Here is a 26,425-nt window from a genome sequence, read left to right as displayed (position 1 = left end):
GTGAAAGAAAAATGTTGGCATGAGAGCAAATGGGTGGAAACTGGGAAATAAATTTTGGCAAAAATTTAGAATCTGAGGAAAAGCCCTCCATAACCTCCCTGCTCACATCAGAAATCTTCTGTGGGGGAAGGCGAGACAAACTGGAGTCAGAGATAGCACAGGCAGATGTGGGGGAGAGAAGAAAACAAAGATTCTGATGATGTTAAGTCAAACGCATACAGAGAAAACATGATCTGACACGTCCATATTTTCAGGGGAAAAAATATATTATTAAACACTATGCAGGAATGAATAAAAGGCAGGAAATGCCCGAACAGCCTGAACCTCCTGCATACCCTGCGTACATTTCTTGGTCAGAATTAGAAATGCTTTCTGCATTAGCTGTTTGTGCTCAAACCTGCCAGCCGCAAAGGCTGAAAGTGCTTTTATTCTCGTGTTTTCATTCCTGAATATAACTTCCTCAGTGCATGAGACATAGATATTCAGACAATATAGATCTTTATTCCTTACAGAAAAAGCAAATACGAGTGATTGATATCCTTATTTCTTTGAAAAAGAGTTTAAAATGGATTGGCAATGGCTAAAATTACTCTCCCTGCTGTCACACTGCCAAAGTTGGACATCCTATTGAACTATTGGCGATCTACCAGGAATATAAAAATATTAATAAGACCATCCACAATCTGTAATCTTTTCTAATTCACCTTTGGAATGAATTTACATTTGTTTTCAGAGAAATTGCCAAATCCTTCTCTGTTGCTGTTCTGGCAAATTAATGAAACATTTGTGGCCACCACATTGTTGTGGTCCAGCTTAAATCTGGTGCTGGGTTAAAAATGCTACTTGAAAACTCCATGTAAACAGACACAAGTAAATCTCTAACACAGTTATTCTCCTCTGTCAAAAGCAGCAGCGGTACCAGTGATGACTAGCACATTTGATGCCCAGGCAATCTTTGCGATAACAGAAGTGACACATGATGTGATAAGCAACACAAATGTGTCTGACGACTATTCTGAGATGGAGCCTACTCAGCAATTTCAAAGTGCAACGCGGGGAGACAATCAGGCACTCTCAGGCTGTTTCCTCTTTGTCCATAGCCGGTAACGATGGCCATAAAATGACTTTTCAAATCACAGAGAATATAGTTTGTGCAAGAAAATGAGAGAGGACAGACAAAACCTATATTCCACAATATTATAGTTTGCTGAACAGTTTTGGCAAAAGTGGAATTGTTTTACTTACCCTCTGCCACCTGGCTTCTCTTGGAAAACAGCAGAGAACAAGTAGGAAATTGGGCAGAGATAAAAGATACTCCAGTACTTTTCTGTCATTTCCCCATGAATATGTATGATCAGAGGTCTTTCTTACCCTGGACGGGAGCCAAAGGCTCATAGACTACTCGATAACCCTGCAGGACTCCATTTGCTGCTGTCGGCTCGCCCCAAGACACATTGAGTGTAGTGCAAGTGATTTCAGAGAACACCAAAAAGCTGGGAGCACTGGGTGCTGAAAGGATTACAAAAAGATTGAATTGCAGTAGCAGTAGTCAATCTGATATACATATGTATTATAAAACATTGGTTTATTTTCCCAGCCTAAATCTAAAGGAAACAAGCTGAGGATGAGATCTGTCAATTGTATCCCAATGTCCTGTAATCAGTCAGAAAACCCAGCCTCTCCGAAAAAAAAAAATAAACAGCCTCTCAGCTGCAAAGCTGAACCTCAAAAGCAAGCAGGGAGATAGGACAGAAGGGAAAGACCCTCAGAAGGGTGCTGCATGAGCATACAGCCCGAGTGCACACCTCCTCTTCACAGCCACCACCAAGGGCATTGCCTTCACCCTGTGCTGGAGCACTCCCACCATGGTCACATCCAGCACAGAGACAGCTCAGTCTGCCTGTGTGGCTGCTGATCCAGCTTTTTTTTTTTTTTTTTTTTTTTTTTTTTAAAAAGAGGAATTATAAAAAGCACAATAATTCTCTCACAGGACTATTTGGACAATTTTCAGGCACCGGAGATGAGTTCCTTTAGGTTTTCAGATGTCATAGCAGAGCACAAACAGACCCACAGAGAGTTTCTTTCTGGACGTTGTGAAGGGACTGGTCCTTCTGCCAGTCCATTCTTGTTTCTGCTGTATCACTCCCTTTCCCACATGGTCCACTTACTTGATCCCTTTTTTCCCCTCCAAGACCATTGCAATGTAATAACCCATCCAAAACCTAAATCTCAACACCAGTGCTCTCCTGCATCCACCCATGTCCCTTAGCCACTGTTACACGCTGGTTGCTGCACAGCTTGTGCTCTGAGACAAGACAACCATCCCGTACCCGCCTGGTGTGTCCTGCCCCGTGACGGGCTGCTCCTGGGGCCGTCCCCAGCTGCGTTGAAAGCGGAGATGCAGACCATGTACTGCGTATGGCTGGTCAGATTTTTGAGCCGGACTGTTGTCTCTGGGAGGAAAAGCACCTTCACTTTCTCTGTGTCATTTTGGATGTCGCTCTCCCAGTAATAAATCTGTTGGAACAGTGAGATATTTTATGTATCCTACACCTAGAAAATATCTGGGCATTGCAGCTATAAAAGATCAGGGAGATGGTGCAGTCTTGCTCTGTACTCCTCCGTTAAATGGCATACTAATACTTTTCACCACATGTCTAATCTTTTCTCTTCCTTTGGCAAATTCCCCTGAGTCCAGTGACCAAGTAGCTGAGTGCACCACTCAAAAATAGAGCACAGGCTGAAGAATATGGCCTAATGACAGCAGATATGAGCTGCCAGAGTTCAGCAACGAGAGGTCAGTTTTTAAATTTTCCCTGAAATGCTAGCTGCCTGTCAGCACCGGCATCCTGATATGATGGTCCATAATTCATCTCTGTATGCACACAATGGTTCACCATTTGTGTTCACAGACAGACAAGCAAACGTTTTCCTGAAGAGGGTAATAAAGACTTTCCCTAAAGTTCCTTGAGATACTTTTCCCTATTCTTCCTTTACATAATTTTTAATCCTGATGCCATAAAATTAAGCTTCGGAGAAGTCATTTCCAAGAGGAAAGGTGGTGCCAGCCCTACTTATTGGACAGGCCTGGCAAAGAGAGCATTACAACAGGCCAAAGCAAGCCAGAAAGTTGAGAGAATGAGCCAAGGCAAGTCTCCACCTTGGCTCCGCAAGCCAAGCTGTTAGAGCCATCTATATACGTACAAAAGGAAAAGAACATGAATTGATATATAAGGATGCTTGTAACTGCCAAGAAGGGATGCCAGATTATTCACATTGGCTTGGCTTTTCTTCGCTTATGGACCTAAATTCATGGACAGAGGCAGAGCCAGACACTGAACCCAAGCCAAGCTCCAGTGTTTGTAGACTTGCCCATTTCCACTCTCTAAGGGTCCATTCTCATGCTGGAGAAACTAAACAACATGCCTCTGCAACGTGCTCATCTCCCGTGAACCAAACACAATTAATACTCTGATTTAATTTTGTTAAAGTTAAGGAAATGAAATAATTCTTCTGAAATCTGACCTGGCTCAGGCTTCTAGCTTGGAAAAAGCTCTGCTTTTCCTAATGGCTTTTAACATTTGATAGATAGAAAGCTCAGTTAATTTTCTTCATAGTTTCTTGCCCCTAGTTCTTGTGCTTTTTGGAGCAGATATGTTGCCCGCATAAGTGGAGCTACCTCCTTATCTGCATACCCTGTTTCCCCATGCTCTCCTTCTCCATAAATAGCAACACACTTTTTCTTTTCTTCTCCTGCAATCTCATTCTCTTTCTTTTGGTTTAGGGACTTAGTGTCATTTCCGTACTGCAGTCTGAATGCTGTTTTAATCTGCCTTATGCAGCGAGGGCAACTGTCGTTTATAGAGCTATCTCACAAGTAATAGCAATGCCCAGCAAGATAAATGAAATCAGTAGGAACAGGAGGATTGCCTTGTAGCCTTGGATGTTCCCATTTTGGCTGTCAGCTGGAGGGGGGTCCCAGGTGAGCTCCAGCTGGCTTGCAGAAAGGGAGTTTACTTGGATGTTCTGTGGGGCCAGCGCTGGTGCTAGAAAGAAAGGAGGACAGAAGAATTAACAGTGACAAGCAGAACTAGTTCATATCCAGGTTGCAGTTTTCCATTTGCAGAAGGACCCAAGACAGACTGTTCACACCTCAAGTCAGCTAATGGAGTCAGCCCTGGAGGTATCCACAGCTCCGGGAAATCTCAGCACCCACGGGCTGAGGAGCAGCTGCGCCTCCAGGACGTGGTTATGTCCTGTCCCACACAGACTGGGGTACATACTGAACCAACCGAATCCTGACAGCGGCTTTGGAAAAGGAGAATTTTGTCTTCATTCTACAGTATCATTTGGGGCTTGCCTTTGGCAGTGACACTGCACCCCTGACCGACAGCTTCTGACAGTAACTGGGAGCACGGCAGCCCCTTGCTGCCATCAGCCTGGCCTCCCACTCAGCAACGGGTCTTTATAACAGCCTGTCTTCAAGGCTCCAGGACTTAGGGCCAAAATACTGTCTAAAATTACCTCCAAACCCAGTCAGACACTAATCAATCAACTAACATTTTATGTATGACAAAATCACCTTTAGTTTTCTACTTGTTAGCTCTGTTTTGATTATACCTTCACATATACATGCTGGCTGTCTTTGGCTCCTGATGGCATTTCTTCTTTGCATTGTGCTTTGCTAGAAAACTAATCTCTGAGTGCACCTGGGTCACACCATCCCTCCCTTTGTCAGGATCCAACTTGGTGCAGGTGGATTTTCTTCCCCAGCGGCTAGCGGGGATGGTCTGTTTTCCCGACCTGCTGTCTCTGCCTCCGGCACGTCTTAACAAAACAGCACATGTTCTGTTTACAGAAGAGGTGCTGAAGCATGTCCAGTTCAAACTCCAGAAGTAGGAAGAGAAAAGCAGGGCAAAGGGTACACTTCTCCTTTCATCATGTTCACGGTGCCATAGCCTTCACCCAGACCACCTGAGAGAGCTGCCTCTTTTCTCTCTGCCCCTTTATGGGCCGTAAATAGAAGTGATAAAACATTCACTACTCAAGTCAGATAGCCCCGGTTATCTGTTCCTCTGGAGACTTCTTTCTTCAGAGAGAATGACCTTCATAAGTCAGACTTTTCTACCAATACTCCCTCCCCCCAGAGTTATAAAATAAAATAGTAATTAACACCCACTCAGCCTGACACCAACTATTTATTTTGTTCTAACTGTGTGGTTTCCATATTATCACTGCCCACCCTGCCGTTAATGGAAATGTTAATAACCAGCGCCAGGTTGTTGTGACAGATGCTTGGGCTCATTATCAGAAATTCTTATTTACCGCTCCATTAAACGACAGAATCGCACAAAAAAACAATTCAATCAAAACTAACTGGAGGAATTTTAACAGCCACATTAATAATCCAAAACATAAATAAAGTTAATGTCTTTTGCATGTTTGCCATCGGCAACTCTATTACAAAATTATTGCTGTACAATTAAAATGTGAAAGGCAAAATTGAAAATAGCCTTTATCCCCATGCTCAGTTAAAACTATTTGTTTATTGTAGTTTTTGTTTCCTCTTTGGCTGGATGTCGCAAGTGCAAGAGGTGACAGTGACCATCAGTAAAATACAGCTTGTTCACAAGGGTGCCCTCGGCTCGCGGCTGCCCTGTCTCCTGCACTTCGCGGAGGAGCAAAGGCAGCAGCTAAGCCGCCTGGCTGCGTTCAGTGCAACGTGGCGCTGTTCTGCTAAGGACCAAGAATCTCAAAATTTTGAGACTTTCACATTAGAGAGGCCAAACTGATCACACAGCACAAACCTGAAAATACATCTTGGAGATTTGCAGATGATGACATGCTCAGGGAAACAGGAATACATACAATCACAGCCGAAAATGGATCACTTTAGCAATGTATTTTGTTTCTAGGTAGTGACACTACTGTCTGTCCTGAGTTGACAGCTTCAAAGTGCTCTCAATACTCAGGTCTGAAATAGCATCTTCAATAGCTTTTTTCTTTGGATCCCATGTTCCAGCCTGCAGCAATTGCCACTTCCGAGATGCGACCATTACAAGAGCCGGCGCGCACAGCCTGCTGCCAGAAAAACACTGTTTTTCCTCAAACCCTTTTTGGACCATGTCTAAGAAACACAATGGTTAAAAACTGCCAACGATCATTCTCCGCTGACACTCTCACTGCTGGAGCTGCACTTTTGCTGGCACAGCGGTGGAAAATTTTCATGGGAGGAGAAAAAAAAAAAAGATTATGTGGAAAAAGACATTTCACTACCCCAGAGCCTCGAGGAGATGCAAATTGTTTGGTTTTGTGCCCTGTGAGTCTGTCTCTCTGTTCAACTTTCAAAGGCTGATGTGTCCCTCCTCTTCTAAGCACAGATTTCTTGTTGACAGCAAGGGACAGGAGAAAAGTGCTACTGACGCTTGATGTGGCTCTGTGCAGACAGCACGTTACATTAAGGGTGAAATGAAACACTTCAAAAAGAAGGAAATACATCCCTAAAGACTCTTACCTGTTTGAAACCCCAAACCAATTCACCGAATGTATGGACAGCCTGTGCCAATAAAAGCAAGTGTATTTTAAAGGTGAATTCAAAAGCCTTTTACCTTCTAGGAATGCAGTTCAAGATTACTGAGCTCTGAATTTTTTCATGGCTGTTGAAATCACGAATACATAAAAGGCAAGGTTAAAGCTGCATACCTCACACTGCTTTAGGTGTTAGTGACATTATCAACTATAGCAGGAATGACACAGACCCCTGAGGGTCCAAACTGGCTCTTGGAAGGTAGAAAGCATTTCACTTTCCCTGAAAAAAACGTGTGTATTCATGAAGTCTAATTCTGTGTCTAATCCCGCCTTGGAATCTTATGCAGGTATTTGTAAACATTTCTCTTCTTATCTGATTTCAATTCACCTTTGAGATTGTCTCCTTGAAACTCTCAGCCAAAATGTAAGGAGAAAGGCTGAGCATGTTGTATAGTAATTAGTAAAAAAAACCCCATCATCATCTATGGACTGGGATGATGTTGGCAGGATCATGTAAAGGCAACAAATCTATCTGGAAATTCAAGAGAAAGTCAAAATGAGCCCATGAATAAAAGTTACACATCTAAATCCACATTTAAACATATCACTGCCCTCATTTTCCAGTCACACTGAACAGTCTCTGCTCACACTGCAGTCAATTTGAGCTTGCAAATGCTTATAACCTTTAAAAAGAAGGTGCTTAAAATCCCCAGTGGCCTGCCCGCACCGGAGCTCCGTGTATTGCAGAGGGTTCACATTAGTTTTTCTCGCTGCTTGCTTGGGATATTTGCTCTCTGAGCTGTGTGGCACTGAGAGCTTTTCATCAATATGAAACTATTATTCCTTTTCTTAGTGACAGTTGCCACGATGCTCTGTAGCACACGTAGGCTACAAATCCTTGTGATTCATTGGGTAAACTTAATAACTGTTTTTATGAAGCATTCCTTGCTGCTCTTACATCTGCTCCAGTTTCTGGGTAGCAAAGGATTTCTCCTCTACTGACTTTCTAATTGTTTCTATAATGCCAGTATTGTGTCAGAAAATTCACAGACAAGTCTGGGACAAGATTCCCCAGTACTCGTGCCATTTAAATAAACATGCAGGCAAAAAATGAGGAGAAAAATGCAGTGAAAGAGAGTGAAGATTTTCTGTGCATCAGCTTGATCCCACAGTTCCAAACAATCCCAAGCAAATTTCTGGTTTGTAAAGACCTCTGATCCTTTTCTATCTAGCAAGCATTTTCCTCCCAGTTCATCAAAGCATGCTTTTGTGAACGCGCCTGCTTTTATTCCCTAGTAATCAATATATTTGCATTTTGGTGTTAGCACCTAGAGGCCAGAATCTCATTGCACAATGTGTTGCATAAACACAGAACAAAGAGACAGCTCCAGGCCCCAAAAGCCTCTAATCTGTATGTCTACACATTATAATGGAGGGGTGGTGGCAGCATGTTCTGACGTATCAGCCATAATCTTATCTACCTAGTGAGCAACAACGAGAGAGAAGACACAGCAATATTCAATGCAGCATGTGCTGACAATTAAAGCGTGCACAGGCAGCACCTCCAAAGTTTACACACTGGTTCCTGGCACACACAGTCATGGAAAATAGAGCTGGAAAGGATTTGGAGAGGGCTCAGACAAGCCATCCTCCTGCGTCACACTGGGATAAACCCAGCTGGTCAGCTGTTTGTGTAATCTTGATCACTGACCTCTTTCCAGATACCCCCGTCCTCCCCACACAAACTCTGTCAGCATATCCCTATTTTAATAACTCTTAAAATAACTCTCAGGTTTGGGTTGGTTGTGGTGTTTGGTTTTGTTTTGTTTTTGTTTTTGTTTTTTTAAATGTCTAGCCTGAACCATCCTCACCATATTGAAGTTCTGTTCCTGCAGTGTCATGGAGAACAGATTGTTTCTTCTCCCCTTGCAGACACTGCCCTCAAGTTATGGCATAGATAAGCAACAGTTAAGTGGATTATAAAAGCCAAACACAACAAAACAAACAGAAGGTCACAAGATAAAACAGCAAGACTGATCTGCAGAATGGGCAAAGTGAGACGCAAGAGGTTTTCTTGTAGTATGGGCTTAGAGAAGGAACGCAAGGACAGTACTTCCCAAGGAAGCACAAATAGGTGTATCTGCAGATGTTGCAGCCACTCCTACCACAAAGGGAAAGCAGCATGCGAGAAAAATGTTCAGCATTTATTGGCCATTTTCTTACAATGTCTGCAAAAGAGAGCTGGGAGTGAGAAACACTTCCCCTGTGCAGCGGTACCTCTGAGCCGTCAGGAATGCTGCGTGAGTGATGCTGATTAGTTCAATAACAATTAGTTAATTGTGCTTCAAAAACAGCTACCGCGAAGCTGCTTTCCGCTGTGACAAAGCGGCACACGCTATATTTAGAATGTAAAAGATGTTTCCCACCAATTTCTGGCTGTTTTAAGCTAGGCTACATTTTGAGATGGAAGTACGCACTTCTTCCATGGACTGCACTTTCTGGGGTTACTCAGATTTCAGATGCAACAAGACAGGCAAGACCTACATACAAAGGATGTGGGTCTTAACCCCTCCAACACAGCTCCATTTGTTAATACTGGACCTGAGTGCTCCTACCCTATTTTTCAGGTGTGACAATTTGGCACCAAAACCTTGTGCTCTGGTAGTTATTAACTTTGTCACAGTTATTGATTTTGTGTCACTCTGTGACTTGAAATGAGTCTCAGGAAAGGAGTAATCTGGACTCCCCTATCTTGAGAAGCCCAACAACCTACTGGGTGGGGAAGAAGGTTAAAGCAGCTGGAAAAAACAGGGTTTAGTAGGAAACAACCCTTTTTTGGGGGTGGTGGTATATGTGATATATGTTGATTTACATGGTTGCATAGATCAATGTAAGAGAAATTAAAGCATTTTCTAGAGTACAAGAGACCAATGGAAAGCAATACAAGAAGTACTTGAGCAAAATCTTCTCACCCTCATGAACAATGATGAAGAGGGAGCACAATCTAACCAGTGCAAAAATAGAGACAAACCTACCCTGATGGGAGGGATGGAGAGGACAGAGAATAGCTGTCAGGATGGGGACTTTGGGAATCTAGCCCGCCCACAGTTGCTTTACTCTGTTGCTGTATTATCTGAGTAGGCAAACACTTGGCCCCCTCCCCGTATACTACACTTAGCACAGTAGCTATGTTTTGCCACACCAAATTTTTAGGGGTACTAAGTCATGAAAATAAATAAAAGCAGCTGCAAAATATACACAGATGTAACATCCCCAGCTTCTTTGCTCAGCACTGGGAAGCTTCCCAACATTGGCTATGCATGTCTTCAGCATCTACAGAGATATGACAGGGAGGTGGGGGTGGAGGGAGGAAAGAAGGAGATGACATTCACTGCACAGACTGGAAAAACATTGATGTGAACAAGGATTAGAAATGGAACATCCTTTCCATGAACCCAGACTGTAGGAGGTTATCTGCCAATGCCATTTTTTTGAACTGAGGAGGCAATCATGTTCTGAGGAAACCTCCATGGATATGACTTATTCATGAAGAACGTTCATAAACTGGCAAGTGACTCAAGCAGAAGTAATTCTCATCCTGTCCCTCACCATCTCTTCCAGTGGTAGCAAAAACACTGTTCCTGTGATTCCTAATCTTTTAAAATGGGGTTCAGATTTCCCAATGAGCCATGTGCAATCCAGGATTTTCATGGGACAGACACCATCTGAGTGATGCAGAAAAAGTTACCAATGATCACATTACAATATCTGCAACCGAGTCAAATCTTATGGAGCAGTACTGCAAAATAGTTAGACCCTGCAAGAAAACCTCCACACTTTCCTTTTGCTGAAGCCCACAGTTCTACTTAGCTAATACAAACCTAAAATAGGCTATCGCATTGCATACTGAGATTATCCGTCATGGGACTGAGAGTGCTTGGCCCAAAAGTAAAGCCCTTACAGAACTGTCAGACTGCCTCTGGAAAGAGCATACACGTGGTTAAAACAGGAAGGGGGAAAATAATAAAACGAGCTTTTCCCTCTGTTTCTTTTGTGTCAACAAGGATATGATCACACGTCGGCAGGCAGCCTATTAGTCAGCAGAGATGGACCCATGAGCAGGAACTGCAAGAGTCTGACAAGCATTAGGTATGTGCAAACAAACAGACAGACAACCTACAATCTAAAATCCCCTCTCGCTTACATCAATGCAAATTGAGGTTAGCTCTGCAAACGCTACTAGAGATAACCCAGCGTGAAAGTGGTGTGTCAGCTCTGAAGAGTGCAGGATTCACCCCCCAGGAGGCACTGAGGATTGTTCAATGGCCTGATCCTCCCCAATGTGCACCAGGAGGAGTGGGAGCAGCACAGGGTGGGAAAGTACCGCTTCTCAACTCTCTTAACAAAGTTTACTCGTTAGACAGAGGCAAAATTACCTACTTCAGACTATTTCCCCAGGCAATCTGGCTCCCAAGACTCCTCCTCCTCCATTTATAGTCGTGTTCCACTCATTATAATTTGTTAATCCCACACTCTAACATCATAATACCACAAGATCATGGCAGCAGACAAATGCACCCACTTAATGTTCACTAACAGTAACGGCAGCACCTACTAAAGCCTAATAAGCACCAACTCCTTATGCTCCATAAAGTCAAGAGAGCGTATCAAATAATTAGGGTGAATCTCCACTGGGTTTGCCATATACCAAATGTTAAAAGCCGTATCAGAAAAAAAATCAAACAGAGCAGGTGAGATCTGCCACTGCGATAACCTTTTGCTGTGGCTTTAATGCAAGATTGGGTAGCTGACCCCCATGAGGGATTAATTTAGGATTTACAGATTGCAATGGTCGAGAACCCCAGGGAACCCATGGAGAACTGTGCTCCTGGGGAGAGAGAGATTAAATTTACATCTTCTCAACTCTGAGTGAGAGTCTTCTCTTTCATTGTTTATTTTGCAGTCATAGCATCCCTGAGTTCATCAGTGTGGTCCCATACCCCCAGATCATCTTGGTGTCCAGATTGCAGTGGCCAGAATGTTTTAGAATATTGCTAACTCATACTTTCTTAAGAAAAAATGGCAACTTTTTTTGTTTTCAGTCTACAACAGGCAACCTGAAATGCCTCCAGCTCCATGATTGACGATGGGTACAGCAAACAGATGTCAGAAAAGAAAACCAACTGTGTTTCTCTACAGCTGGCTTCACAGCAAAGATGTACAGAGGAGGCAAAGCCACGGGAGTTGAGACCCATATGAAAATACTTACAACATTTTGCTCACATATCCCAGGATGACTGAAAACAAGCAGAGCAGGACTGCACAATTAGAGGAAATAGAAATTTGGCTGCAGATACAACCCTTTAGTCAAAAATACTCAAACTCCAGCCTGTGTCTGGTTGAATATGAGTTATCAGCCAGGGGCTTCCCCACTTCTTTACCAGTGCAATTTATGGTCCATTTTACTTCACTACTGATTGCTCATGTTTTTGAAAGGAAGGTTAATTCCTTTGCTTTTAATAGAGTAGCTCTGCTGTTAGTTCAGTAAGGCTTTGCATACAGGAACAGGCTTCTCATCCCTCCGCCCTGCGTGTACTGCGCAGGGATGTCCCTGCACTCGGTTCTTCACAGGCCATATAACACTGCAGCAGAACAGCTAATTTGTCCTACCACTCCCACTGCTGCTTGCACCAACTACAGAACAAAGACAGGAGTGCTGATGATGAATTTGAGTACGGAGAGTCTGTCTGTCTCAGGCTACAGTCAGTACTGAAAATCGACATCAAATTGTTGGGTTTGTGAGATGGAAGTTCATCATCTGAGCAAAATGTCGCATGGCAATTGCAGCCCAACACCACCCACACCAGCAATAGCAGTGGCAGAGGTAAGCAAAGCACAGTTGATCAAAAACTGATGATATTTTTGCTTGGACAGAAACATCTTTCCTATATTGAGATGTGATAAAAAGAGGCAATTACAGCAGAGCTAAGCAGGAGCTGCAGCACTGTATAAAGCATTGTGCTGTAGCAAAGGCTGCTTATGACCAATATTAACAACTTAATGAGCTGTTAATGAGGCGCACATTCAGCTTTTACTTGCAGCATGAAAACATTGCAAATCATTTTAGGGAGCTTCTGGATTGTCAATGGAGAATTAAAGATGTCAAATAAACCCATCAAATCTATGTCTCAATCTGGACACTGCTTTCCAGTGCATTCTCTTAAAATTCCTTCTCCTATGTGGCAGAATAACTTGCTTTGACAGCAGTACAACTCTCACTTAGACTTTGCTTCCTTCTGCCTTGACACTAGATTTCAGTCTCCAGAGAGCTACAGGGATGTCTTTTTGACATGTTGACATTAAGGACACTTCTTCCACAGACACACTGGCACGGTTACTTTCTGTCTTACTATTATAAAAGTAACTACTGAGCTAAGCTACCCAATTTGGAAGTTTAATTATGAAACCTTTGTGCTCATCTGTAAACAGATTAAGAACGTAAATCTACCCTTAAAAAAATAGCCAGTTTGAATAGGAAAGGGAGCCAAGGTTTATATAGAAAAACTCATATGCATAATTGCCCAGCATTGCAGCAATACCAGCAACACACAAGGAATGACTAATGCTCTAATGTAGGTACACTTTAGTTTGTTATTTTTTACTATCCTGTCACAGCCCTGCAGGATTAGATAATGCAGCCGAGTGTTATCTATACTGCTATTACCACCAGTGGAGCTGCATTGATGGGAACAACAAATCCAGATTGGACTTGCTGCAGACAAGCCCCAAGTGGAAACCATGTATACAGCGAGGCTGGAAGAGTTTAAAATCCACTAAGAAATACTGATGGGATGTACCCCAGTGGCTGATCCTACTCTCAGAAACAGAATGCATTTGGGATACAGACATAATGGTTTCCAGTAATGCAAGAGAAACTGAAAAGCAGTTTCTTTTCCAGTCCAAGCAGGAAATGTCTCACCACGTTTTTCCTCTTCATCATCCTGCAGTTTCCCTTTCTTGCTCTGCTCTGACTTTACTCTCTCTTTTAATGCTTTGTTGGAAAACATGGCTTGGATCTTTAACTCTGAGCTCAGAGGAGAACTGCTTTCTTAGAGAGAAAGACACCGGGGACAGGATGAAAAGCCAGTGTCACTCCTGGAGCAGGGCATTCCCAGAACGGCTGTGTAAGGCTCATTCACAATTGAGCATGATCTTGGAAGAGCTCCGCAGATTCTTTAAAGTTAGAGCAGAGGGGGAAAGGAAAATCAGTGCTTGAAACACCCTGCCATCCCCCAAAAGTAGCTTTCTGTGGATGTTGAGAAGTGTCAGCAATTAAAAGGCAAACACCTTAAAAATCTCAAAGCTGTGGTGCTTTTCAAGTGCCAAGGCAGGCCAACTCCTTTGTTTAAAGTTTGAGCAAGTGAAACCAATTTTATTTATTATACTAGCTTCCCTCCATCCCCTTTTGTTTATCAAGGGAATATACTGTCCCTAGGCTGACATGTTTTAGACTACTGCAATATGAAATGGCCATGATAATCCTTCTTTTCCCTCCTCCAGTGGCATCTGGGATGGAAATACCCACCCAGTTCTTGTAGCTGTGCCAGCAGCAACGTGCTCCCTATCTACACACGCACAGTCACTCATCGAGAGACATGGCCCACATGTCCCAAACAGATCGGAGAAAACAGCCAAGGGGGCCACAGCAGACTGATTGAAGCTGCCAGCTCTAATGCGTTGAAATGTTGTCATTCCTCTTGCAGGTTGTTAACAAGGAGGCACAGGGGACTTCTCTGCACAGCATCTTCTCCGCTACATTTGGGGCATGGAAGGAGATGAAGCTTCTGTGCTATAAGAGAAAGGAGGGCCCAAGGTAATGCTGAGGGACTCCCTTGTCCAGAAAGCAACCTATGATGGGGAGGTGACAACATGTAGGGTATTTCTTATGGACACATGAAAAGAGCGAGGCCTGCAAAACAGATGAAAACACTCAAGGACAAAGCAGCCTTGTTCTGACAACCTCTGGCACTAGCGCAAGAGACAAAGGGAATTGCCCGGACACAGATAACCAGGTAGGAAGGGACAGGAGCTCTTTGCTAGAAGCACCTTATAAAGGGGGGTCAGATGCCTGGAGTCAAGTCTTTGCTTCTTTACAAGGCTTCTTTCTCCTTAGAATGGCTTCTTCTTTGTATTTTGTATTCTCTTTCCCAAACCAAAATCACTATTTTTGGTCTCTGAGTTTTCCAGATGGTTTCTATTCCTTGTCTGTAAAATGCTGGAGGTGGCCAGGCAGCTCTGAGTTACTGGCAGAACAGAACTTCCCTCTGTGTGTCAGCTACAGGTAAACAAAGTTTGGGAACTCCAGAAACACCTGTGGAGCCACAGGCAGGAGGGCAGATGAAAATAATTTCAGATAACAGTGGGAAATCTGTATTGGCATCTGCAAGCTTGGCACCAAGAGGTAAACTCAAGTTTTTGAAGATGTAAGAAAAGAGAGGTAAGAATCAGTCATCCCCCCGTCCCACTCCTGTTCTTTTCCAAGCTAGTTTCACTTTGAAGAAAGTGAGATGGCCAGGAAACCTACTTTTCCAAAAAATGATGCTAGCAGCCAAGGTGGCGTTTCAATGAAGGACTTATAAGAAGTCTCTGTCTTCCAGCTCTTTTTAATCCTTCCCTTTCCCATTGCAGAACCTTCTCTCAGAGATCATTATTAAAACGAACAACAACAACAAACCGGCCTTTATCAGTTCTTGTGAATTCTGAAGGTCACCAATGTCACCATCAGTTATAAAGACACACATCACTCCCCTCTTCACACAAATGGATTTAGAAGCTGTTTAAAGGCTAGTGTCTCTTGGTGCACTTCAACCCTTCTGCTCTGTCCTCTCCACACACACATGCTCTCCTCCAGCAGCAGCTGCTGTAAGAAATTATGAATTCCACTATTTTTCATCCAGAACAGCTTTGCAGTATATGGGAGAAGCACAGGATGCTGCAGGCTCATTAGCACAGGATTTGTATGGCCACCTTCCATTTTATTCACCTTCCCAATTTAGGTGAAGCACACCTGCCCCAAACCTGTGATTTCTGTTTAATTAAAATGCAGGTAGTGGAGTCTCCTGAACTCCAGAGCCTACCACACAATCAGATAGTGACAGCGACCTAGTAGAATAATGCTCTTGATATAGTGGCTGCTCTAACAGAGTCTTAATTTCAGTTGAGCAGAACAGCACCTCTGGTAGCAGCTGCATTTAGGGCTGGGATGAATATCAGTACCCAGCCTCTCGCGGAACACTCACTGCCTTCCCAATCAAAGCCAGCATCCCTGACAGCTGAACTGTTAAATGAATTAACAAGGCGAGAAGGGGGCTTGCCGACAGGCCTGCGACTCCCTTCCTAATTTCTGCAAGTGGCAGCTTTCAATTTTTCTGTCATTTGTCGGGAGATGCACATGGTTCTCTAAGGAGCAGGGCAGAGCTGCAGCCAGCTCTAAAAAGTCAATGTGATGAGGATTTTCTGGTCCACCGAGGAGAGGGATCCAGGTGCTTGAGGCAGGTGGGGGAAGGACACAGGCTCTGTTCAGACTGAACAGGCATCGATCTTTCCTGGCTGCACTGAGCATAGGGACTCTCAGCCCGCACTCCTGACATGGGGAAGAATTGCTCTCCACTCCTGTGAGTTTTGCAAACATTCAGGTAGAGCTCAAAATGGAGCATTTGCTGGAGCTTTGGTCTTATGGGCTACTGTAACAAGAAAAAGATTTTGCTCCACCTGTAGCAAAAATAAAAAACCCAAAACGCTTGCATCCAGCTCCCTTCTTCACCAGGCAAGTCGGGATACAGAGGACTGCTACTCATGTCTGGCCCGTTGCCTACCAGCAGGTTGTTCCCCCCCCAAACTTCCCCCTGCCCATCAGCCAGAGGCAAGTGAGACCCGAGCGCTCTGGCTGCCTGTGGAGGCTGTCAGCTGGGGTGCAGCTCAACAGCACTCCAGGGCTTGAAGAGAAACTCCCCATTCGGGTGCTTTTTACTTGTTTGATTGGCAAAACTGCCAGAAGGTTGGTTTTAATGGCTTCCCCCCCCCCCCCTCCTTTGCCTACTAGAGTTTTTATTGTAAAAATCCAGATACAATGATAGGAAAAAAAATCTTCAAATCTAACAAGGAAGAGTGCAAGAGGGCAGGAAGGAATTACAAACACTCCTCTTTGCATTGCTCATCTGGCTGCACCAGACATAGAAGCTGAACAGCACATCAACTGTCAGTTTTATTTCCAGGTGCCCCACGCTGTATGAAACACCCACCAGAACTGCACAGAATTGGGTATTTTGACTTAGCTGGCCTAAACCCAGCACGTTTTCCCCAAGATGCATGCTGTATATTCCTTTTTACAACCGAAAGAGGAATGTTCTTGCACCAACCAGAATTACTGCAGCCCTTACTGCAGAATGAAGCACCGTTTAACAGTACTGAAATGTAAGTTATCTGGGGCCTTCAGACCGGGGACTGGTCCCCTTCAGTCATTTTGTGTTCAGTGCTATGCCTGTGCTGTCAGCACTTCTTGTTTATTGGGAAGGTTTTTCTCTATTTTAAACATGGATGCCCTATTGCTGAAGCTAAGCAGACCCATTTTTTCCAGGTTGCTGCTTAACAGCCTTTATCGTGGGTAAGAACATCAAGCAAACAACAACAACAAAAACTTGTATTTCCACAGCACACTTTAACTCAAAGGTGTCACAAATCAATTTAAAACTTAAATTGCAATACCAGCTCCAATCACTTTACTCACAGTATAAATCACAGCCAGTTCTGGAGGTGGAAGAGGCAGTTATATAACAAAGCATAATAACTTCACACAACAAGAGTGAAAATCGCCAGGAAGATCCTACATTCATCATTTCTACCGCATGAACCTGGACTGTCCCTAACCAGAGGAAAATCCAGTATCTCTAAAAAAACATCTGAGTCACGCTACAACTTCAGATGTACCAACCCTGCCTGTGAAAGAAAGCCTCCTGGATATCTCAGTTTCTTCCCAAGTTTTGGTCCTTCCATTGTGCTGTGTTCCCTGTCTGAACTATGATAATGAAGACCTGGACCACAGGATTAAAACTCACAATATAACAGCATTTCCTCATTTTCCCCAGCTGATTTTCTGTGCTGTATACATGTGTACAAATGCATGTGCTGGCTCTGTTTGCAGCAGTGAGATATTTAGCTCTGAAACAAAAATGTACTTTGAAGCCAGATACAGTTGGCTCCACTTGGGGCTTTCTTTGCTGCAGTTGCAGAAGTAAGTTGGAGCAGCAGCAAACTAGAAAAAAAAAAAAAAAGTAAATATTGCCAGCTGTCTCTCCAGAACAATGCTGCTCTGATTAATTTATGATGTTTTCAGAAAAAGATAGTGAATGTTACACCACATTTGAAATGAAAAGGTTAAGTAGAATTTAAAAAAAAAATGTGCAGTAGCATTTAAAAAAAAAGTACTTTGCTTAGTTTTGAGCAATAGAATATTTAATGAATAATAATAAAATGAATTAGTACTGGGTTTGATAGCTTCTACATCCTAGCCTTGAGACAGAAGAACAAAAGTGTAATCAGATTCGTTCATGGCGGCAGACTGAACAATAGGAGGGTGCGTGTTGCCTATTCTTGTTCAAAGCTTCAGAAGATGCTGCTGCAGAAATTGATACCATAACTAACAACTATTTCGGCGCCAGCCTCTCTCTAGCTGGGGTCACCATAAATACGGCACCACTGTCGTGGCTGTGAGAAAGACATCAGCTATTCCAGTCCTGTGCTTCTCAGCTAGAGTTACGGAGAACAACAGATTCGGTTGTGGGTTATCTGGGCTCTGCAAAATCACAAAGCATTCAAAGAAGTGTCTAGTTAACTGTCTCGTCCTGATTTCTGCTTCTGGCCTTCCAATGGAGGGATTTCAAAATGATCAGCTAGTTACATTTCATAAATACAGCCTGGATTCATGCACTAGATCCATAATAAGTAAAGGCATGAGTAGTGCCACTGACCCTCAGCTGTAGAGGCTGGATGCAGCTGCAGAGTCGGCATATTCCTGAGAGTAATCATCATCTGTGCTTCCAAAGCTAGCATTATACTAGACACAGTGTCTTCTTGACTTCAAGAGCATAAAAATACAGCAAAGCGTGGTGCACAGGCAACGTCTCTACACAGAGAGCTATAAAATAAAAAGAACCAGCTTTCCAAGTCTCCCTTGTTTTGTAGTTTTGTTTCTTTTCCCTTGTGGCTTTCCTGTGCTCCACTTTTCACTTCTTTAACTTGAGTCAATTTTTCCCTCAAGCTAATTTGGTATGAACAGTCATCCTCCTGCAACTCCAAAAATATTTTCTCTTCATTCTCTCAGATGCCCTTTCTTCCCTTATTGGTGTAGACCAACTGGTTTTCAAAGCAAGAAACAATCAGTGCCAAACCATTACAGGAGAGGGCGCTACAAAAAACTGTTAGTGATCATGACCGGGTAGTTTTTTATTTCATCTCTTTCCTGGACAAATATTACATACTACCTGGAGAATATTAAAACATGCTGGTACTTTAAAAACCCAGATCAACTAATCTTCCTTTTACTTACCTGCTTCACCCACAAACACTTCCACTGGTGTACTGGTAGGGCTCTCACCGATTACATTATATGCTGTCATTAGTACTTCATATCTCTTGTATTTCTTCAGCTCTGAAAAAGTAAAATATTATATTATATACTATTATTTATACTATATTACAGATACTTTTTAGATGCCATCACCTCTTTATCACCGTACTTCTCTCGGGTGAAACTTAGCATTAGAACAGTCCAATAGTGCAATGCCTACTTCCACCCTTCCTTAATTCATACATCATAGCAGGCTTTGCATAATTGTGAAAGATCTTTGCAAAGAAATGGACAGAATTTTCCAGTGTTTCCTCACGGTGTTGCTCCAGTAAGAGGAATCATTCCTGATGGGTAACTACCTACAGCAACATCTCTAGGTCATTCTTAAGGACAGAAAAAGGCAGGATTTTGCTTGGAATGTTCAATATATGGGCTCCTTTTGATCTCTACTGGTGGGAAAGAACACGGCTCCAAGCCTTTGCCTAACCCCAGTGACTTTCATCTAGGGAGTCATGTAGCAACTGCACTGCTCAAGAATGTCACAGCTGAAGTAGGTAGGGTGCAGAAGATGGGGAATCTGGAGTCCCATTCAAAGAACTGCATGGCAATCTTTCTCCTTCAAAGGGAGACCACAGTCTGAACATCAATAACAGAGAGAAAAGAGAATTTGAAATCTGGACTCCATTTGGCCACCAGGCAACCGAAACTTTTGCTGACTTCTAGAAACTACTCTGACAGATGAGGTAGGAAAGTGAGAACAGCATGAAAAATATCTAGAAAACCCAACTGTATGAGGGTAATTAGCAGCTGCAAACGAGGGTGGAGTAGAATCATGTCAACATCATTAGGGGGGGCAGCGCCTGAGCAGTTTCAGATTTTGCATTTTCAGGATGAAAGAATCAAACCTAACAGAAATATTTATCATCAACAGTATTTAGTAGTGAAATTAGAGTAAGAGAGCAATCAATAATATAAATTGCCCCATTTAAATGAGCACTGAATTAAGACACGCATGGCCAGGGGTCCAAATTTCTTCCTTTGCCAATGATTTTCTCTGCTATCTATGAACTGGACACTCCCCTTATCTCCGTGGCTGACAGTACGCCATCAGTTTGGTAAGGTTCAATAAGCCTAATCATACAGGTTCGTCTAATTTCAGTTTCATGGAAGTGTTTACAAGAGTCATGCTCCTATATCTAACTCAGTGTCCAGCATCATTACCCAGTCTCAGGCATACTGTAAATGATATCTGATACATCACTAATTTTTTTATGTGATACCACTAAACTCAGATGGACTGTAAAACATGTAGCAAGCAAATCAGCAATAATGATGCTAAGTTTGTAAACAAACAAACAAAAAACTAGTAAGATATATAGGATATAGTACTGGGCAGCTTGTACAGGGAAACTTTAATTGTTGCTATGAAAAGCCACAAGGGAGATTTTAGTGTTAACTGGATGTGGAAGGAAATGGAACACAAGAGAGTTCATGCATGCAAGTTTCACTGGGGATAGGGCTTCATATATTTTTTTTTTTTTTAGCCCATCACAATCTGTGACTCAAAAGCCTTGGGCAAAACCTATCTAGTGAACCATTATCACCACAAAGCAACTTGCCTTTTAACTCTGTCGAATGCTATTTTATTCATTTCCAATTGAAAACACCTCTGGAGATGCACATAAATTCATTGGGCCCTCTCTAAACTGGCCTCCTACTCCATGGAATGCGAGAGCATCGCAATGCTTGAATCATAGGACTAATGATGTGATACAGCTAAACTCAGATGGACTGCAAAATATGTAGCAAGCGAATCAAAATTCATTTAGCATCAGCAATACTGGGTTGTTACAGTCAATAATGTTTTACCTTCCCAGCAGCCACATTTTTACAACAGCTACCTACTTGCATCATCAATGTCTCTTGATGTAGGGAAAGCAAAGGCTTAAAGAAAAAGAAACTCAAGAAAGCAGAATCATTAATCTGTGTTGATTTCTGCTAGATCCACCGAGGAGAACCATAGGAGTTTGCCTATAGTGTATTTTGAGCCATTATAAAGAGTCTCATCTAAAGGCAATGTGCACTTACGTGTTAATTCATACGTCGTTAATGCAGAGCTGCTGTTCACTGTCTTGAAGCTGCTTTGGGCTATTCAGGGTAAGCAAAGCAGAAAGCTTGTTACAGTGCAAGGAAATAGTTATTGCAAATGATGTACAGCAGAGACAGAGGCAAATGATGCAGCACACACACACAGAGTGAGCTTTAGGACTATACCTTGAAGGGCAATAAAATCACATCACTCTCTTGTAACACATCAAAAGCATCTCACTCACACGGGGCTGTTTCATTTCCTCCTCAAACAGAGAATCTTACAAATATACAACACAGAAATGTTCTGACTCCTAGATTAAATAGAGCAAATGAGTAAAAATTAAACAATTTGTAGGGGGGGAAACTCAGCACTGTATTACATCCTTATTTCTCAACATGCAAAATTCAAAACCTGAAGAGCTGCAGGGTAAAGCCCTGGAACATGGGCCACAAAGAGCGAACACTTACAATAGGACAGGACACGTTTCTTTAAATGTGTGTTAGATTTCCCACAGTTTCACTTACAGAATTCAATATTCCTGCTGTGAGTGAATTGTAATAATATGCTAAGCTGTGCAAAACTGCAGGTCAGTGAGGAACAAAGGTGCTCTAAGGTGAGAATTGTCACATTATGAGGAGAAAGAAGGAAATTTCTCTTAAAATACACTTAACTCCACCCCTTTCTCTCTTGACTCCCTGGAGAGGTACACAGTATGTTTTTTTTCTACTCTGCAGCTATTGGGAACATAGCTGCAGGGCCAGCCAAGAAGAGGGAAGATGGGAAAGCGGTAAGTTTCAATGACTCCATGGCTTGTGAGACTAGAGAGCATCCAGAGGCATTATTTCATGATAATATACATAGTCATTAAGCTTTTGTCTGGAAAAAAACCCTTACGCATACCTACACCTATAGGAGCTTTCCATCTCTACTTTGTCCTGGTTAAAACTCTGTAAAGGCTGAAAAGTCTCATTCATTGCTGACCTTATAAGCAAGGTCAGTTATGTCCTTATGTTACTTTTAAAGCATCTACTTTTACTGCACCCCCTCAAAATTCACTCCTGCTTTTGTAGAAACCACTTTCACGGGCTCAGGGAAACATGGAAGTGATGTAAGATATTAAAATAGTCTCAGTCAACCCTATTCTGCTGCTCTTAAAGTGAGTATTATCTTATTCTGATTATTCCGCTGACATCAAACAGGACAAAAGCTGGTCCCTCCACGAGCAGGTCTCATTGCTGGACCATACCTGTCAGGCTACTGAGTGCTCACATCTTTGCCTCCCATCATCTTATTCTGCCTATTCTTCCCTCTGATGTCCTTTCTAGCCTTTGTCTAAAAATCCTTTCATTTTTCTATTATTCCTCTACCTCTCCACCTTCTTTCCATGAGCCAAAAATCCCAGTGACTAACATGGCAAGATACGCCTTAAAATTCTTGCTCATTTTTGCTATTTTCTTCCAAAATAGGAAGAAACACTCTGAAATTATAAAAATTCTATTTAAAACTTTTCCTCGGCTGTTTTCTTATACTGCAAAAAGAAAAACAAAATGTCAGTTATAAAAACTATTAAAAATAGCAAGAAAGAAAAAGGTTCTGAGCCAAGGAAAATGAAGTCTCTCTCTTTTTTTTTGTCTGATGGCTGAGCAAAGTATACTGGGGCAATCATGAAATGGAGGTAGCAGAATGCAGGAAATCAGAGAATACATGGGGGACAGAACATCAACTCAAGCATGCTGGCATAGATTACCATGAACCCTTACAAGTGATGCTGATCAGACACAAGTTACTAGCATTTTTCAGCATCTACACCCTGATTGTGTGAAAGCTAAATTATCCCCAGCACTCTTAGACACAATTGTGTCTTATTTCCATGGGATAAGAGGGTCTAGAGTGTCTTGTATAACAACAAATTACCATTCTGGGATATTATAGGGTTCAAAACACAGGCTTACGTGTGAGCTCTGCTCTTAAAGCTGAAGGGTTCTGTACGGTTTTGGATTCTGTTCCAGATCCAGTGTCGTAATCCAGCTCTCGATAGTAGATCCGATATCCCAACAGCAAGCCATTTAGACTCTCAGCTTTGGGTGGCTGAAAAACATTCACACAAAGAACAGGCTTGTTAAGATGTGCATTGCCACAAACATCCATCACAATAGGCAGTAGCTGACACTGGTCCTGTGAGAAGGGACACTGCGCTCTGGTGAAAATAACCATTAGTAATATACAGGGTCAAAGTCTGTGTGATTTGAAAAAAACAAGTTAAAGGTAACTTTGATGATGGCTTTGCCACTCAGCTGTGGCAATTACAGAAGGATCTTTACTTAAAAATTAATACCTGATGCACTACACTAAGAGCTAAGCTCCTTTCCTTCTTGGTTCACAGAAACTTATGTGTGTTAAAGATCATAAATAAGCATGTCCCTGAAAATGCATGTTGCTGGCCACCAACAGTGGAACAGCAAGCCAGTATTTCACTTCTTCAGAGATGAAAAGAAAGAAATTATTTTGTTGAAGACAGAATTTCTTTAGTGGCTATTTTCCTTGGGGACTAGTCATAGACCATTCTTCATTTAGTATTATTTTACTGAAAGACTGATGAGAAAATAACAAAGAATTGATGTATTCTGGCTTTAATTAGGAAGATGAAAATAGGTGTAATAGCCTCAGAGAAGCATTTACAGAGGAGTTGCAGTATGATGGACTCTGGTGTGTTGCATAAGTCCAATCCTACAGGCAAACCCAGGTGTCCTCCATAACAGGTTGGAGTATGGCCATTGGGCGGGATCAGAGATGAGGTTTTTTTCCTTCTGACACATGCTGGAAGATGCTTGAAGACATAGTACCTCAGCAAGGATTCTTCAGCAGCCCCTCACATCTTCCTTCAGATAAAGATATACAACCAGTACACTGAAAAGGAGATTTTTGTCTGAACGGCTTGCTTAAATAGAGGCAAGCAAAGGGATTCTTCGTGTTTGGGAAAAAAATTACTCTCATGAGTCTAATACAGGCTAAGAACTGCAGAGAAGAAAAGATGCCCTGAGCCATTTATCTTCTAAAGATTCTTGTACTGAAATTTAAGGGGCTGAAAGTATAAATGAAAAGGATTTTAATGATGATCTTGCCTTTAATCCAGAAAGATCCCTAGCAGTCTTGAGAACTTTACTAAGGAAAACCTTCTGTCCGTTGTGGAAAAATTAACCTGTGGTGTGAAACGCTGTCACAATGGAAATTAATATCACATGTAATTATAATGAAGAAATATTATTTTTACAGGAAAGGAGGAAGACATTTGGTAATAACCTAACATTCTACTTCCATAAATGACAAGAATTTTCCATTACTTCATTATGATGGCAAGAGGAGAGAGAGGGCTCTCTTGTCTCAGTGCAAAGGACTTTGCTTTGGGTGAGGGCTGAAGAAATTAAGTAGAAAGATCACAGTTTATGGAAACCAAAAAAGAAAATTATGTGAACCAGAGAATAAGAATGCTACACAGCTACCAGGAAAAGCAGCAGAAACTTCTGCAAGAAGCTGCCTTCTTTTGCAGTTGTCTTGCCCAGAGCCTGCTGAAAGCAATCAAATAGACCCAAGATCTTGCATTACTTGCATTATGGTTTCATCACTCGCCATTGTTTCATAATCCATCATGCTCCATCCTCTGGAGAAGCTCTGACCACTTTTCACTATTATTTAGCATCTGCATTGCAGAATGATCTAGGAATAGAGGATTGTGATGGACCTCAAGAATCATCAGGACTAGGCCCTCAAGACTGCAGAAAGTCAGCTTCTTAAAGTCCTTTTCATAAACAGAGCAACCTCCACCAAAAAAGAAGCTGATTTTTCTGCTTCCCAGTATTCCTACCAGAAAGCGTTCCAAGCCTCGCTACTTGGGCGGTTAGAAACCTTCATCTAATTTCTACTCTAAATTATTCATAGCTAGTTTATAACCATTTGTTCCTGTGCTAACATTGCCTTTTGGGTTAAATTTTTCTTCTCCCCATGGGTGTTTACTCCTGTGATGTATTTTAAAAAGGGCAATCATATTCCTTCTCAGATTCCATTTTACAAGGCAAATAAATCAACCTCTTGAACAACAGCCTTTCCTAGTCTCAGATCGAGCCCCTGGTCCAAGGGGCTGAGCAAACAGACCAAACAAAGTGACAGCCTTTTCCAGGGCTGCCTGATGACATGATCGCTCACGGGCCAGCTGAAACGTTCTTCTCTTCAAGGTGGAAAAGATGAGATATGGTTTACTGGCAATTACTAGTATGTCTATTATGATCTTTTTTTTTTTTTTCCCCTTTTCCAATATCCTGATTTTCCTCTTTTGTTTTCCGTATGATACTGAAGTTGCTTTAGCTCTGATTGTGCCCTAGCAGACAAGGGCATGTGATGGCATGGCAGTATCCTTGCCTCACTCTGTCCTGGCAGGAAGGAGTCACAATGCAAAGCATGAGGGCTGCCTCCCCCAGAGACAGGGTAAAGGGAGGCACTGTCCCACCAAGATACATCTTGAGTGCATCAGCATGCAAGAGGAGAGAGGCTGCAAGAAAACAAAGCCTATCCAGCATGGAAATAAACTTCACACCATGAAAAAAGAAATACTGTGAACATTACATGGATTTGTATTTCAGTTAATTATTACCTAGAAGAAAGGTTCTCTTGGAAAGATTCAATGTGTTTTCCTATTTTAACTATTAATACATAAAAAAAAAAAAAAGTTTAGCTGGAATATCCTACAGAATCTTAAAAGGAAAAAACACTGCTGAAGCTGAGAAAGAGACTGTTACTCCCTGCTCTGTCACGTAACTGCCTACCAGATAAAGCTTATTTCCTCATTGGGGTACAACACTGATTTGTTGATAGCAAGCATTGTTTTCTTATGCTTTCATGTGATTCTCCATTTTTTCCTTCCTTTAAATTTATGACAGGAAAGCTCAGAAAATAAATGACTTGAAAACTGTCTTTCTCCTTGCCATGGAAATGATGATTCTTTCCTGAAAAGGGTACTCTGCTAAAAGGTCAGGTCTTCCCCTTCCTATCTGTCTTTCATGGACAAAACTCTGCTTTTGATGTAGTGGATTATTTAGGATTTTGTAGAAAGGCCTGAGGGATCTGCTGAAATAGGTAAAATGATTATGAGTGGCAGCCTGTAATGTTGTATAGAAGTAAGAGAAACA

At 42.3% G+C, this 26,425-nt stretch overlaps 1 protein-coding gene across 3 annotated transcripts in view; it reads right to left on the bottom strand.

The window, feature by feature from the left end:
* The window catches only part of SDK1 (sidekick cell adhesion molecule 1), a 415,080-nt gene that overhangs the window by 28,202 nt on the left and 360,453 nt on the right, over positions 1 to 26,425 (bottom strand). For 2 of the 3 annotated variants that reach the window (XM_026858830.1, XM_026858833.1), the window contains 6 exons: positions 23,198 to 23,333; positions 21,242 to 21,301; positions 19,133 to 19,234; positions 3,931 to 4,046; positions 2,331 to 2,517; positions 1,372 to 1,509 (listed from right to left, as the gene is read on the bottom strand). In XM_026858830.1, coding sequence (XP_026714631.1) covers positions 1,372 to 1,509; positions 2,331 to 2,517; positions 3,931 to 4,046; positions 19,133 to 19,234; positions 21,242 to 21,301; positions 23,198 to 23,333 — 739 coding nt within the window. The remainder of the gene's footprint in view (positions 1 to 1,371; positions 1,510 to 2,330; positions 2,518 to 3,930; positions 4,047 to 19,132; positions 19,235 to 21,241; positions 21,302 to 23,197; positions 23,334 to 26,425) is intronic. The other variant, XM_026858832.1, reaches the window with a different exon arrangement.

Source organism: Athene cunicularia (assembly GCF_003259725.1).
Source record: "Athene cunicularia isolate RWA chromosome 14 unlocalized genomic scaffold, athCun1 chr14_part1, whole genome shotgun sequence".
Taxonomy (NCBI): Eukaryota; Metazoa; Chordata; class Aves; order Strigiformes; family Strigidae; genus Athene; species Athene cunicularia.
Note: the sequence above shows the minus strand (reverse complement) of the source record. Positions and strands in the feature narration are given on the sequence as shown.